At 42.5% G+C, this 15,651-nt stretch overlaps 1 protein-coding gene and 1 pseudogene across 2 annotated transcripts in view; both read left to right on the top strand.

Moving 5' to 3' along the window:
* WWC3 (WWC family member 3) overlaps positions 1–15,651 on the top strand; it is a 115,457-nt gene that overhangs the window by 37,286 nt on the left and 62,520 nt on the right. Inside the window, exons 2-3 of one of the 2 annotated variants that reach the window (XM_038757501.1) lie at positions 8,954–9,063; positions 10,641–10,844. In XM_038757501.1, coding sequence (XP_038613429.1) covers positions 9,048–9,063; positions 10,641–10,844 — 220 coding nt within the window. In that variant the 5' untranslated portion in view covers positions 8,954–9,047. Of the gene's footprint in view, positions 1–8,953; positions 9,064–10,640; positions 10,845–15,651 lie in introns of those variants that run through there. The other variant, XM_038757500.1, reaches the window with a different exon arrangement.
* LOC119937874 lies at positions 5,719–5,837 on the top strand (annotated as a pseudogene).

The raw sequence follows: 15,651 nt of genomic DNA, 5'->3' as shown, positions 1-15,651 counted from the left end.
AACCCAAGTAAAAAGTAGATCTGGCATTCATGTTTTGACAGTTTGGCTTTGCCTAGACTCTTATTTTGTTGCTCTTCGAACAAGGCATTTCAAGGAATGAGAACATCTTTCTGGCTTCCTATGGAGAAACAGGAAACAAAAGAGGCCTCTCCCAGTTTATAGTAGGGTAACAAATTAGAAGCTGAAAGGAGGTGTGGTGGTTTTAGAGCACATTTAATTCCAACCAGCATCCTGGTTTATTTTGAGGGTCAGGGAACTAGGGAAAGATAAAATGGGACAACCACATGTGGTTCCAGGTGACTTTGTAATTTCAATTTTAGTGTCTAAGTAGTTACCTAAAGGCAGTTCTTTAGCTGTGGATGTGTACATTAAATTTAAACTCTACGTTCATTCCGAAAGAATTGAACGTTAGAATTTATGCTATTTCTTCTCTCTGAAGGTTTTAAATAGTTCACATTCTGGGTATTTAAAGCCAGTCTACAGACGAAATTGAGATTCGAGGCAGTTGTTCGAATAATTCCCAGCTCACAGATAGTTATTTGAGTAATACAGATTAAAAGATGTTTTTGTCTGAAATAATTCAGATGGCTAAGAAGGGTGTTTTTCCCCTTAAGTGAGGGTTAATGACCACAGTTCTCACATATTTGGCCTAAGAAGCATGTAGTACTTATAACAGTAATGGATTGCCTAATTGTTATAATGGTAATGGATTGCCTAATTTTTTTTCAATGGAAAAGTGTATCAAGCCCAGGCTTTTTTTCCCCCAAATAATTTTGGAAGGTTAAAAACAGATGGGACTTTGCCTAAAGTAAGTCTGCCATATTTTCCAGGAATCAGAAAGAACAGTCTTTTGTTTTTATGCTAGTTTAGGAGCCATTACTAATGTCTAGGTTAGCCCAGCTGATTATAAACATGTTGCATCTCTAGACTTATGTCAGTAACCATAAGTTTGTTTACAGTTCAATATTTATATTGAGGCCATAGCATCAATTTCCTCAGTTTCTTAGCTATTAGTCTGCCGATGTTAATGAAGGGACACATGTGATAAAGTGTCTCCCGATGAAATATTAAGTCATTTGAATTAGGTTTTATTCGATCTTAAAGTTCTCCCTGGCTCCCATTTTTCTTGGTTAAAATGTAGCTTTATGCAGAAAACGATGTGTAGATGCCCATCTCTACTATAATGCCCTAGGTGAGTTCTTGAAGAACTTTCTGTTGTGGAAAAATTGTGTTCTTGAAACCGTTGATTTAATGGGCTAGGGAGGTAAACGGTGTGATATCACTGTGACCAGCTTTTCGTTATATTGCTGTTAATAGTAATAGTAGTAAAGCAGAATATGCTGAGCAGTGTGCTTAGTGCTAGGGTAGAAATGGTGCAATCAGATCAGACGTGGTCCCTGTCCCACATGGGATTCCCAGTCCAAAAAGGGAGGGAGTGCAGGTTTTCCCCATTCCCTAAGTTAAGTGGCTTGCCCAGAGTCACAAAACAGCCAAATAACTAAACTGGGATTAGAACCCTGGTCTCTTGACTCCGAGGCCGGTGCTCATTTCCACTAGACTGTGCTGCTTCTCTTCTTGTATATTCTTTTATCAAAACATTTAGTAGGTCTTCTTCGGTCGGCTGCATTAAGTACAGCACTCTGAAATTGCAAAACCAGAAAGCAACCCAAAGTGTGGAGGAGTACAGTAAGGCTGGCTCCACCAAACAAGCCAGCGAAGTTTTGTGAGGCCGAGAAGCCTAGCAGGGGCACTGTGGGATGGACGCCACATCTGTGCACGCATCACATTCTTCCAATGCTGGTAGGATTTGGGTTCTCTCCAGTTTACTCTTGCATTGTAGGAGGAAAGTTCCTGAAAAGGGTGCTTTTTTTGTTTAATCTCCGGAGTATCTGATTACAGCAAGCAAAGAATGGGTCAATCTCATTTACATAATGCTCTGCATAATGTGATTTAGGGCTAAAGGTCTTGGATCACCACTCTCTCCTGTGCCTTGGTCACAAGACCTGTGAAATGTCCACTGCCATCTAGAAGGGAGTAGCTGTCTGAACAAAAGCGTCCTTTGGAAAGAGCCAAGGAGGCAAGGGAGAAAACAGCGCCAGGCGCTGTTAATTTAAGTCCAGCAGTTCACCAAGGGGCACCCTGTGTTGTGTGTCCAGTATTGCTGGGACAGTTAGTCCTGCATTGGCCCATTGTTTCACACCGCACTGTTCGTGGAGTTGTCTTTGAATGTGAAGGACAACTATACGTATAAAGCAGGAGCAACTTTTTTGGGGAGATAAACTATCCAAATCCTTAGGTCTTAACATGAGAGGTCCCTCTATATTTGTTAATATTAGATTCTAATTCTGCTTTGTGTCCTATGGCAAATGAAGGGCTCGCAAAAATAATTTAGAGCAGGGGGTGTTTGGTCCTCTTAGAAACTCTACTCCTGTGATCAAAGTAGTAGTAGTAATGGTTTTATCGGGCACCCGCTGAATGTAGTGCACTGTACTAAGCAGTTGGGAACTCTGATAACAATAAAACCTGATCCCTGCCCCCAAGAAGCTTTCACTCCAAGGGGGGTGACGGATGGAGACAAATTTTCAAGCAGTGGAAATGGAATAAATACATACACAGGAGCTGAGGGTGGGCATAAATGAATTTGTAAGTGCAGAGAGGAGACTGAAGCTGTGCTGATAATTGGTTGAGGGAGGCTTGTTAGAGGAGATGAGATTTTTATAGTTCACTTGAACCCTCCTATTCCTTCTCACCTTTCATCAATCTCCTCCCTCCATTCCCCCCACCCCCTGTCCAATTATTCCTCACCCACCTACCCCCAGACCTATAGAGGAGTGCATGCAGAAATGTGCAGAGCAGAGGCCACAGAGCACTGGAAGCGGTATCAGGGGAGAAGAGCAATTACTCCTGATATGAGTTCAGGATGACAGGGCTGCATTGTTCATTCAAAGTATTTATTGAGCACTTACTGTGTGCAGAGGTCTTTACTAAGCGCTTGGGAGAGTACCAGACAACATCTCAGTGGGCATTTATTGAGCACTTGCTGACTGCAGAGCACTGTATTAAGAGAGTACAGTGGAATAAGTAGACATGATCCTGGCCCTCGAGTATCTTAGAATCGAACAGGGGAAACAGGTATTATGGTAAATTAAAGCCACTTCTTGCAGTGTCCCTGGCCACGGTGGGCGGTGGCCGTGGCAATATCAGCAGAAGGAGTAGCTTCTCTTTCCACTAGCTCTGGCTGCTGTTACACTCTGCTTCCGATTGGGTTTAATTCATTCCTTCAGTCATTCATGTGGGTTGAGCCCTTACTGTGTACAAAGCAATCCAAGCTCTTGGAAGAGTACGGTACAACAATAAATAGGCACATTCCCTGCCCACCATGAGGTTTCAGTTTAGTGAGGGAGCCAGATATTAATATAAATGAGTAAATAAATTACAGATATGGACATAAGTGCTGTGGGGTTTAGAGGGGGGATGAATAAAGGAAGCAAGTCATGGAGACACAGAAGGGAGTGGGAGAAGAAGAAAGGAGGGCTTAGTCAGGGAAGGCCTCTTGGAGGAGATGGGCCTTCAGAAAGGCATGGAGGTGGGGGAGAGTCAATCAATCAATCAATCATATTTATTGAACGCTTACTGTGTGCAGAGCACTGTACTAAGCGCTTGGGAGAGTCCTGAATCTTTGCCCAGCCAGAAGCAGCTTAGTAGCAGCAAAGCTTCTAACATTGCTGAAATAGCCCACCAGCTCATGATCCATCAGCGTGCCCCAAGGTATTGGCGCCCTTGCTTTAAACCTCTGATTTAGAGCATCAGCAGTTTTCCCCTCCCATTTAGGGCGTCTATCAGCCCCCACCCAGCTTTCTGATCTGAGACCTAAGTCTCCCGATTTTGTATATACTGGCCACAGTGGCAGGTGTCCAAGGAGTCTGGAACAGGAAGGGTGTTTGCTCAGCATGCCAGAGCTGAGAGCATGTGACTTTCCTGAAATGGGATCATCTAGGGATTGGCAGGAGGGCAGTAGAGGAGGGATAATAGTCTTTAGAAGTATTAATAATATCGATGATATTGATATTTATTCAACAGTTACTAGGTGCCAAGCACTCTGCTAGGTGCTGGGGCAGATATAGGACAATCAGAAGCAATGTGCACTAGGGGAAAGAGAACAGGCCTCGGAGTCAGAAGACCTGTGTTCTCACCATGGTATTGCCACTAGATTGCTTGGTCTGCGGAACTTTTTCATCGTATCGGAAGCAGTGTGGCTGAATGGAGAGGGCCTGAGCCTGGGACTCAGAAGACCCAGGTTGTAATTCCAGTTTTGCCACTTGCCTGCTGTGTGACCTTGGGTAAGCAACTGAACTTTTCTGTGCCTCAGTTATCACATCTGTAAATCCCACTCCCCTTTACTTAGATTGTGAGCCCCCATGAGGGGCAGGCATTATGTCCTACCTGACTGGCTCATAGCAAGAACTTAACAAGTATAATAATACTAATGATCAGATCTGACAAAGTCCCTGTCCCATAAAAGGTTCACAGTCTAGGATGGAGGGAGAACAGCTATCTTATCCTCAGTTTAAAAATGAGAAAACAGAGGTGCGAAGAAGCAGAAGTGTCTTGCCTACGGTCACACGGCAGGCAGGTGGCAGAGCCTGGGTTAGGACCTGGTGCTTCTGACTCCCATCCTGGGCTCTTTCCATTAAGTCACTGTATCTTGACCTGTCTGGTTTAGTTTAGCCAATGGGCTCTCCTAGCCCAGATCATGGAATCATGGGACAGCCCACACTAATTTTGGGCCATATCTGGGTTGGGGTTGTTCACTGCTGACTTAGTGTCTGTGGGTATAGCTAAAGAATCTCTCTGACATGGAAAGTTCCTGTGCACTTGTGAAGACGTTATGTCCTAGCAACCCCCGGGAGAAAAAAATCTGGGAATGGCACATCTCCAGGTACACTGCCCCTCCAACCCTCTGCCTCACCCAGCTGTGAGGTCAGGCCTCAGTGGAGGAGTTTGGATTTCTGGGGACTGGGCTGGACTTGTTGATTTTGACCAATGGCAGGCTCTAAGATGTGGCTCCAAGCAGTGACTTCATGAAGCCTTAGTTGGGACTTCAATTTGGGGGTTTCTTGGACTCTTAAATGGTCACCATCCACTTAGTTAAGTGGATTGACGGTATGGTGTTTTTGTTTGATGCGGAGAGGTCGATGGGCTACCTTTTCAGGTTTTTGAGGAGTGGGGAGACTTGAACTGAATGTTTTTTAGAAAAGTAATCCAGGCAGCAGAGTGAAATAAGGACTGGAATAAGAGAGGCAGGAGGCAGGGAGGACAACGAGGAGGCTGATGCAGTATTGAAGACAGGATATTCATTCATTGAGCACTTACTGTGTGCAGAGCACTGTACTAAGCGCTTGGGAAGTGCAAGTTGGCAACATATAGAGATGGTCCCTACCCAACAACAGGCTCACAGTCTAGAAGGGTCACAGTCTAGAAGGATATGATAACTTGAGTCAGAGTAGTAGCAGTTCAGCAGCATAGCTCCTCAGGTCAGCAAGTGAATAGCTTTCTTTTAGGGTATGCAGTGCTATCCTCAAGCTATAGAAACTCTGGATTATGAGATCCTTCTCAACCACTAGTGTTTTCAACCCTTTTTTTGGAATTGTTTGTAATTTATTGTTGTGTCTTTACCAATCTACATTGTAAATTTCTGGAGGGCAGGGATCATATCTTGGCTACGGCCATACCACCCTGAACGTGCCTGATCTCATGTGATCTTAGAAGCTAAACAGGGTCGGGCATGGTTAATACTTGGATGGGAGACCGCTTGGGAATACTGGGTGTTGTAGACTTTCCTTCTGGACTGTGAGCCCGTAGCTGGGTAGGGACCATCTCTATATGATGCTGATTTGTACTTCCCAAGTTCTTAGTTCAGTGCTCTGCACACAGTAAGCTCTCAATAAATGTGATTGAATAAATGAATGAATGTGTACGAAACTTTCTGTATTCACCCAAGTGTGCTTAGTACAGTGCTTTGCACGTAGTAAGCACTCAGTAAATACAGTTGGTGGTAATACTGGTCTTTTGAAAAGCTTGTAGGAAAGTGGTTTACTTGTGTAGGCCTAGAGGCCTTGATTGTTTTTCATCTTAACATCTAGGTTTGGTATAGAAACTGCTTTTAGTGTCAGCTCAAGGATTAATGAGATCACATGAAGTGGAATGCTTTGAGCTTCTAGAGTAAAAACTTTGCAAGTGTAAGGTATTGTTAATGTTAATAGCATTTCAACTTCAATCAGGTTATGAATGTTCCTTTAATATTTTCAACACTACAGTGGTTTCTTCATTGAAGAAGTAATAAATCCCTTCCTTGTGTGCTACAATGTTTCATTTTGGCAATTTTGCAAGTTAGAGTTAATACAAATTCTGCAAAGGAAATAATCAGTGAAAGTCTTATTCCACAAGTATTTGGAGTAGCCACTGAGAAAACAAACTTGGTTATTCTCAATACTGTTATTGAGGTTCATTCCAAGTACCATGTTTGCCTAAATGGGGTGAGGGGAGGCTTAAGTACTTCATGGTCTAGAATACAGATTGAATATTTGTGCATGTGGATTTGGCATAAGAAATACAATGGATTCCCACTGAAATATTGGGGAAAAGGGTATTTTTAATAGGAATGCACAGTCTTCTGTCTGTCTGCCTTTCCCTTTACATCTTCTTCCAAGGCTCCCCTATCAGTTGTTCTTCCCCTCTGACTGATTCTTTTCATTTTTTTTGTCTTTTTTTCAGGTGGTTCAGATCTTCTCATTCCTCCCCTCCCTCTTCCTTCTTCACTGCTTCACGATATCTGCTGTTCTCCCGTTCTGTCCCCAGCCAGGATGCATCACTTCCCTCTACCTCTGCCTGGGTCTTTTTTCCTCCTGTTTCCTTGGGTAAATTCCCACCCCAGCCCTTTCCGAGCACCCTCCTGGAACACTTCCTCCTCTCTCTCCCCCTCCCAGCATCCCACAGTCTTCTGCTACCCTGCTTCTTTCTTCCCTCTGTGCTTGAACTTCCTTTGGATAACTGCCCAGTTGTCCCCACTGGCATTCAGAAAGTCCATCCTTTGCCCTCTGTGTTCAAAGGGCCAACCCCAGGATAAGAGGAATGGACACAGTAAGCAGGAGTTCAGGCTGACTGGAACTCAGAATTCTCCCACAATTCCAGAAATTAATATAATAATAATATTAGTGGTATTTGTTACGGGCTTACTATATTCCAGACATTGGGGCAGATACATAATAATTGGGGCTTACAGTCTAAGTAGGAGGGAGAATGGATAGAGAATCCCCATTTTGCAGATGAGGGAACTGAGGCACAGTGAAGTTAAATGACTTGCCTAAGGTCACACAACAGACAATTGACAGAGCTGGGATTAGAACCCAGGTTCTCTGACTTCCAGGTCCGGGCGCCACTAGGTGGTGGAGATAATTGTGATGTCTTGTATTTATTTTGAAGTGAGGAAGCTGAATAAATCAAGAGGATATAGGTCTGTTACAGTTTTGGAAAAAGGTGCCTTAGAGCTCTTGAGTGGTCAATGATTTGAATTGGTAAGGGGTTCAAAGGAAGGTTGCAGGAAATCCCTAGGTAACCCTCTTAATCAGTTGGGTGAAAACAGGGTGTCATGCGCTCTCAAGAGGAGACAAGAGAGAAGAGGTGGAGTTTAATAGTTCAGACCAGAGAACACGGGGCAGAGTCAAGAATGGCAGAATAAATGGGAATGTGTATCTGGGAAGGCGAATGAGTCGTTTGCCTGGATGGGGTGGAGATGCAGAGAGAGAGTGAGTGACTCAGATGATGCGACGCAGTGTGTGGGTAGCTGGAACTGTACTACAGGAAGTGAACGGTGCATGGGTTACTAGAAAATGGGTTTGGTTTTTCCCAAGGTGGCAATTTTTACTCTTACTGACCCAAAGGATATTCTTGAAGCACTGATCTAATATTATATTTTTTCCGCATAAGTTTCTTTGTGGAATGAGAGAGCATATATTTGGGATCTTTATCAAAAATAAAATGTGTAAATTCCTTTTGGGTGGGTATCGTGTCTACCAACTTTCTGGTCTTATACTTTCCCAAGCGCTTAGTACAGTGCTGTCTATGCAAAGTAAGGGCTCAATGAGTACCATCGATTGATTGTAAATTCTTCATCATAGTTGGAGTATAACAGAAAATAATTGAGGTCCTAAAAACATAAGGACTGTCATTAGTCAATTAGACCAATAATCCATATCCAGTTCAGGGTCAGCATCCAACAGTGACAACAGAAGGCTTAGAGAAATGGGGTGACGGGAACGAAAACCCCTTGACCTCCATCCTAATGGTTAGCGTTACCATCCCTGCCATTGAATTTAAATTCTTCAGCTACTGTTTAAGAAAAGGATGAGGTTGGTCCATTGCTCAGGTCTTCTGTTCCTTCCTGAAATTATGTATTCCTACATGATATTTAAAATATCTGGAATCAGTAGAGTTTCCAAATAGGTAGGTTTTTACATAGACAGCAGCTAGTATAATCGGCAAAATAAAGTAACTTGAAAGACTCTGATAGAGTTATTTTGGAAGGAGAGCAGCAATGCATCTCTGTTTTAATGGCTGTTAAAATAAGGGGAAATAAACCTGGCAGTACTGCATGCCATTGTAATTAAATCACTAAATATACAGCTTGAAGGAGAAGCTTGCTTTACCTGTTTTGTGGGTGACTGGCAGCATATATTTTAACTGGAATTTTCATCCTGAACTTCCCATAGCTAGGGCAGCCTAAAGGAAGGAGATTTTTCTTCAGGCCTTGAACTGTTATCATGAAAGCATTTACAATCAATCCTTATGTGAAATGGTGGGTGTTTTATTGTGAAACACCAATTCCTTAGCTAAGTGTACAACCATGAGGGCCAGTGAAATGACTTCTGCTTTATTTTTCATGGTTGTCTTGCAGGATCACAAAGCCATTAACATTTGCTGACTGTGTTGGTGATGAGCTTCCCCTTGGGTGGGAAACCGTCTATGATCAACAGATTGGCATTTATTACATGGACCATATCAATCGTGAGTAAAAATGTGATTTGCATTAGCTGACATAAATCAGATTCATCTTTCGCTGAGGCTTGTCGAATCCCAACCAGCTATCAATATGTTGAAACATTTTATTTTAAAATGAATACGTCCAACCTGGAATGCCGCTCTTACAAAAGCTACCTGTGATCTCTTTCAAAGCCTGAAAATGGTTACTGCTGTGTTACAGGTTGATTTTATTTACTTCTGCTATGAGTATTATGCTTGCATTATGCTTTAGAGAAGATAAAGATTTAATTTCTGGGTCTAATGTATGATGTAAAATTGATGCATTGGCAAGTTACTGAAATGTTAACTATGAAATGATTTCTCTTACCTTTCAGTTTTCCGGTGTCCTTTGAGCCTAACACTTTAGCCATGTTGGTAATATTTGGGCCTGTATTTTCTCAAAGCAAATTAAATGTTCTTTGGAGAATCCATCCAAGAGGTTTTGCTGCAATAATCTTTCCCATGTGCTGTTTTGACTTCAACATCACCCTTCTGTAAAATGTAATGATGGCTTCCCGTCCCCTCTGGCATGGGGAAGACTTCTGGAAAAACACCCACTAGCCTGCTCAGCCTTTCTTAACTGGTTTCATGGGCCACTGTTTCCCTGCACCTCCCTCTCTTCTCTCTTCCTTGTTTTTTTCCCGCCATTAGTGGTTCCCACTCTGATTCCTACCTCTTCCTCAGACAGTTTCCCCTGCTTGGAATAACCATCAACTTCCTAGGCCTTCCTTAGTAATGGTAATGTAATTTGTTAAGCGTCTCCTATGTACAAAGAATTGTACTAAGTAAACACTGGGAAAAGAATTCGATGTGGACCCTGGCTCTCAAAGGGGCTCACTACTGAAGAGTAATGGTAGGGGGTGTAAGGAGAGAGTGGCGACATAAGGAAAGATGAAACAATGAAAAGATAGTGATAACTCCAGTAAGAGCAGTAAGGTCTTAAGGCTCGAAATACAGAGTTTGAGGCTCCACACCTCTCAGAATCCAACATTTGCCATAGACACAGCCTTTGGGTCTCACCACAAAATTCAGGCCTTCCCTAATGAATCTGTAATTGAACAAACCCCATTTTATAGAAGATGGTCATCTGTTGGTTTATCTATTCTTGGTTAGAATATGAACTTCTTGAGGGCAAACACTGTCTCTTCTATGAATTCAGTGATATGCTTAATGTATGTTTGGATGCTAAAAGATAAACCTTAAGTGAAGATGATTTTTAGCGAGGCGGAAGTTTGAAAATGATTAATACATTCTGTCCCACTGCCCTGGATCCATTTACTTTTAATTTGAAGTAAGTCTTGGAATGTTCTATAAATTATATGTTCATTATGGTCAAGTCTTGGTTCCCTGGATAGGACTTTGTAACAGAAGACTGGATATTCCAATAATATCTTTGACCATTTTGTTTAATATATATATAACCTTGAAGCATGAATATTGCTTCATGAATATTGAATACCAACCAGTATTTTTTTTTCAATTAGCTGCAAATTTTCACAGTTTAAAGATTTATTCCCAGGAAGGAAGCTTCACATGCCTATTCAATTTCATTTTTCCTTCAGAGCTTACCCAAATCGAAGATCCGAGAGAACAGTGGAGGAGAGAGCAGGAACGGATGTTGAAGGAATATTTAATTGTAGCCCAGGAGGCCCTTAATGCCAAGAAGGAGATTTACCAAATTAAGCAACAACGTTTTGAGCTAGCCCAAGAAGAATACCAGCAGCTGCACAAAATGTGTGAAGATGACAACCGCTCTTATGCTAGCTGTAAGTTTTCACGTCTGGATGGCAGAATGCATTTTTCTAAAGGGTTTTTTTTTTTAGTCATCATCGTCACCAGTGGTATTTATTGAGCTGCTTACCATGTGCAGAGCGCCGTAGTAAGCACTTGGGAGAGTGCAGTTCAACCGAATTAGTAGACAGGTTTCTTGGCTACAATGAACTTATGGTCTAGTGTAGTATAATTTATAATATATAATTTTAAAAATATGTACATAAATGCCATGGGGTTGAAATTTGAGGGTGGGCAAATATCAACTACCCAAAGGTTTTGGATTCGAGTATAGACGACACAGAAGGGAGGTTGGTAGTAGCTGTTGTAGAGTGGAGCTAATCATGCTTCTTGGATTAGGGCTCTCTGAGATTTTTGACCTGCATATGTTGTAGGCACTCGAGTAACCATGTAGCATCCTGAACTGGATGACTGTTTTTATGTGTCCCTGTGCAGCTAAGAACCTCAGGGAATTCTTGCATATTGGGTTCTTTGCTTGGGAAGATGGGATGAATGGCCCTTTTGGGTATGTGGAGGACCAAGGGTCACTTACCTCCCAATTCCTCTCCTAAGAGAGTTGAGTTATATTTGGAAGACTGTCCCAGCAAGGAATCCCTTTACACCTCGAGGTAGAAGGATTTGAATTGATAAAACTTTAAGGTCCTCTTTGCCAGTAGGGTATCCTGGCCACAACTCTGTGAATGCAGTTAGCTAACACCAACCTCTCAGAATGGGCTCCTGCATATCCCTTTGGATTGGTTATCCAACCCTGTCCCAGAGTCCAGACTCCACAGGGAGAGGAACAGGAATGTTTTGTAGGATGAATTGCTTGGAGAGAGTCAATCCTGTCAGCAAATTACATTCTCCCTAGGGGGGCTGTGCTGACAGCCCAGGTACCTACAAAATACGGAAAGTTGCAATCGGTCAGGTTATATTTTGCCAAAAATAAGCAAAATTGCAATGGGTTAAGATTCAGTCTCTTGTTATAATAAAAGCAGGGATAATTATTGTGGTATTAAGTGTGTATTATGTGTTAAGCACTGGGGTACATTGTATAAGCAGATTAGGTAAAGCCCCGTCCCACATGAGACTCACAGTCCGAGGGAAGAGTGAGAACCGCTACCTTATCCCAAATGACATTATGTCATTTTCTGCCTGGTTATATTCATATCAGTCAATTACTGCAATTTACTGAATGCTTATGTTGTTCAGAGCACTGTACTAAGCACTTGGGAGAGTACAATAGAGTTGGTAGACATGATCCTTGACTTAAAAGAGCTGTGATCTAGTGGCCTTCAGAAATTTGGTAAGTCTTTTGTCAAAGACAGGTTCTAAATTACTTCACTACAGTGGTTCATGCCTTCTAATAAAGGAAACTAATCGATTTGGTGGTGTTGATTTGGAGCATACTCAGTGTCCACTGCAACTGACTCCTAGACATTAGAAGTCGTTGAGATTTGTGAAGCAGAAACACTGTTCCCAGTCTCATATATTGCCTTCTGGGCTGGACTTGACTGGCGTGTTTTGTATGAAATGTTTGTCAGTGCCAGTGGGACAGTTGCAGGGGACAAGAAGGCATATGTTTCCTTCTCTTGGAGTAGCTTATCAGTATGGTGCTTTGAAAGGAATCTAGGAGTCGGTCCAAGTGATTACTGACTTATTGCATCCACTCAGGTTCAGGCTAAACTACTTAAAATTTCACTTTTACCCAAACTTTCCATTAGAGCTCACTCAAGCCTTTCTGGACCTGGATCAGATGGAGGCCAGCCTGCCTTAGGACAGGTTTCAGACAATGGAATTAGTAGGACCAGTCAGTGAGACCCAATAGGAGAACCTTTTAATCAAACTGTGGTTGTTGGTCCCTTGGGAATTACTGTGTCATTAATAACCATAGTACATCTCTTCATTCGGGATGGGGCCCAGAGCTGCCTTCCTTGAACAATCCAGACACTTGCTTTGATGGGTGTCTTGCCTTTCTTAAATCCAGCCTCATAGTTATGAACATATCATCTAATATCATTAATTTTCAGAGTAATAATTTACTTGGGACTTCTGGTCCATTTTTAACCAATTCCTCCTAGGTGTGTTGGCCTGTACAACTTCTTGTAATAACACATTCCTTTTGGAAATGGAAGAAAAAGGGTTTTCCTTTTATATGAAGTATGAAGTTTTTCCTTTTCTTCGCCTGAACCTGTCATCTTCCACACTGCACGTGAGCCTTCTTTTCCTAATGTTGTGGCATTGGGTGAACAACAATTTTTAATTCTCCCTGTCCCTACCCACCATGATTTTGTAGATTGCAGTCCGTCCCTTCCCAGCTTGCATCTTTAGTAGAAATAAATTTTATTTATTTGCTGTGTGCAGAGCACTGTAGTAGTAACAGTATTTATTAAGAGCTTACTGGGTGCAGAGCGCACTGTACTAAGTGCTCGGAGAAAGCACACGGTAGAATTAGACACCGGTTTGAGTGGAGGGAAAACATGCAGAGGTAGGAATTAAATATGCCTCATGATCCTCTAGGGCTCATGATCTAAGAGTTTGAGGGGGGAAGAAAGGACTTGTGACAGACAGGAGCAATGGAACCATAAAACACTAAAGCAGCATACAAGAAAAGAATCCGGAGCTTTTCAGTCTGTTCTTACAATGCAAGCTCCTATACCCCCGATCGTTTTGGTTGCTCATCCCTGTACCATCTCTAGTGTAATGATATTCTTCCTAAGGTACTGTGACCAGAATTGGGCCAATTTCATTCAGCAGCAAAATCTGTCTTTTTTTTAAAAAAAAAAAAACCCAGTTGAAAGATGCCAAGTGGAAGAAAGGGGAAAGTAGGTGCAGCTCTGACCATCATTCCTACAAACAACAAACACTCCATCACTGCACAAAATACCTAGCGACAGCATTTCCTGTGGCTGGACGAAGGCAGATTCCCTCGTATAGATAAGGTCTTACTAAAGCTCAGAGTTTTACTAGCAGTTTGTTTTATTTTATAGATCTATCTTTCTATGTGATAAAATACATGCACACACACATATATATGTATGTATGTGTATGTGTACCCCCTCTCCCCACCACACACACACAGTTGGGGAAAGAGAGAGTAGTAATTGTATTTATTGGGAGTTTACTCTGTGCAAAGCATTGTACTAACACTTGGGAGAGTACAGTAGAGTTAGTACCATGGTTCCCCGACCTCAAGGCCTTTCCAGTCTAGCAGGGGAGACAGATACTGATCGCACTTCTCCTGGACCTTTAACCAAGCAAGCACATGTAGTCCAGTTGGACAGGGAATTCAGTGGCAGTTAATCATCCAGATTTTCAGGACTGGATTTTAAGAGATGCTCCCGAATGTCTAGCCATCGGAAGTGTCTTTGAGGGCTGGGGAAAATGTCTACCTTATCTACAGAGATAAAGTGGTACTTTAGACACACCCTAAATTCCTAGCTGAGGTGGTGGTGGGGATCCACCTTATCATTCATTTCCCCCAGCCAACATTCCTGACAAAGCCATTTGCCCATCCCAGTGAGACTATGTTCCATATGTTCCAAATCAAAAAGGCTCGTCCCACATATCTGGGTTAGTGTAAGAGCCAAAGACGGTCCATCCAGTTTTTTATTCTGTTTGACACAAACATGTTGGAGCAAGCTGAGACTAAATGGATCATGTCGGCATGATTGTCTGACTGCATTTCCCACTGTAATCAGGGGCAAGTCTAAATCCTGAAAACCTCATGGGAACATATTTGGAGTTAATGATAGGAGCCTCAGGAGGTCCTGTCTCTAAGATTGCCAGGGCAGAGGGGTGTGTGCGTGTTGGGGGAGGTGGCTTAGGCAATCAGTGGTATTTGTTGTGTGCCTATTGTGTGGAGAACACAATCTCTACCTTGAAGGAGCTTACAATCTACCCTTAGTTGATCTCTTTAGCAGCATTACCCCCAATCCAACTGTACATGATTGTGTTTGGTCCTGTGTCCTTTTAACAGCAATTCCCTTGCACAGAGCTGCTCCTTTATTTAAGGTGTCTTGTTTGCTAGACCATCCTTATCTGTGGACCAGATGTATTTCAAAGATACGTTTCCAGTAGAAAGTTCAGTTTGGGAGCCTTAAGCCGCACTGGGCAAACACATGTTTTGTGACAAACCAAACACAGTGAAAATAAATCAGTCAATCAACTAATGGTATTTATTGAATGCATACTTTGTGCAGACCACTGTCTTACAGTTAGGGCCAGCATTTGGTGAGCCCTGTCCCCACCAGTCCTACCACTGAGAACACTCTTCCCCTGGCCCCCGACCTTAGGACTGTAGTATTAGCACGTGCACTTGATTCACAGATTGAATTTTTGGGTTTTCCGTCCCCCAACCCTGTGCTTCCCTGAGAGGCATTAGGGTACCAGTCTTCAGATGCCAGGGCAACTGGTGGCAAGGTTGTAGGGATGAAGGAGAGTGAGCAGGTAGGACTTTCAATTAAGCAATCTCTTAAGCCTATCAAGAGGCAAGTGCCAGGATGGAGTCTCATGAAAAATAAAAAAAATTCCCAACTGCATGCCTTCAACGTCACACTTTTCAACCCTTCCAGACCAAAATGAAAGTGTAAGCTTCAAGTCTACCTAATGTAGCATGTATCTAATGTACCTAATGCCTTGCTCTTATTCATCAGTCACAATTGTTGAACACCTCAGTCAGTCATATGTATTGAGCGTTACTGTGTGCAGTGCACTGAACTAAATACTTAGGAGAGTACACTATAACCATATAACAGACACATTCCCTGCTCACAGTGTGCTTCTGTTCTAGAAGGGGAGACA

Source organism: Tachyglossus aculeatus, chromosome 15 (assembly GCF_015852505.1).
Source record: "Tachyglossus aculeatus isolate mTacAcu1 chromosome 15, mTacAcu1.pri, whole genome shotgun sequence".
Classification (NCBI taxonomy): Eukaryota; Metazoa; Chordata; class Mammalia; order Monotremata; family Tachyglossidae; genus Tachyglossus; species Tachyglossus aculeatus.
This window is presented reverse-complemented; position numbering and strand designations above follow the sequence as displayed.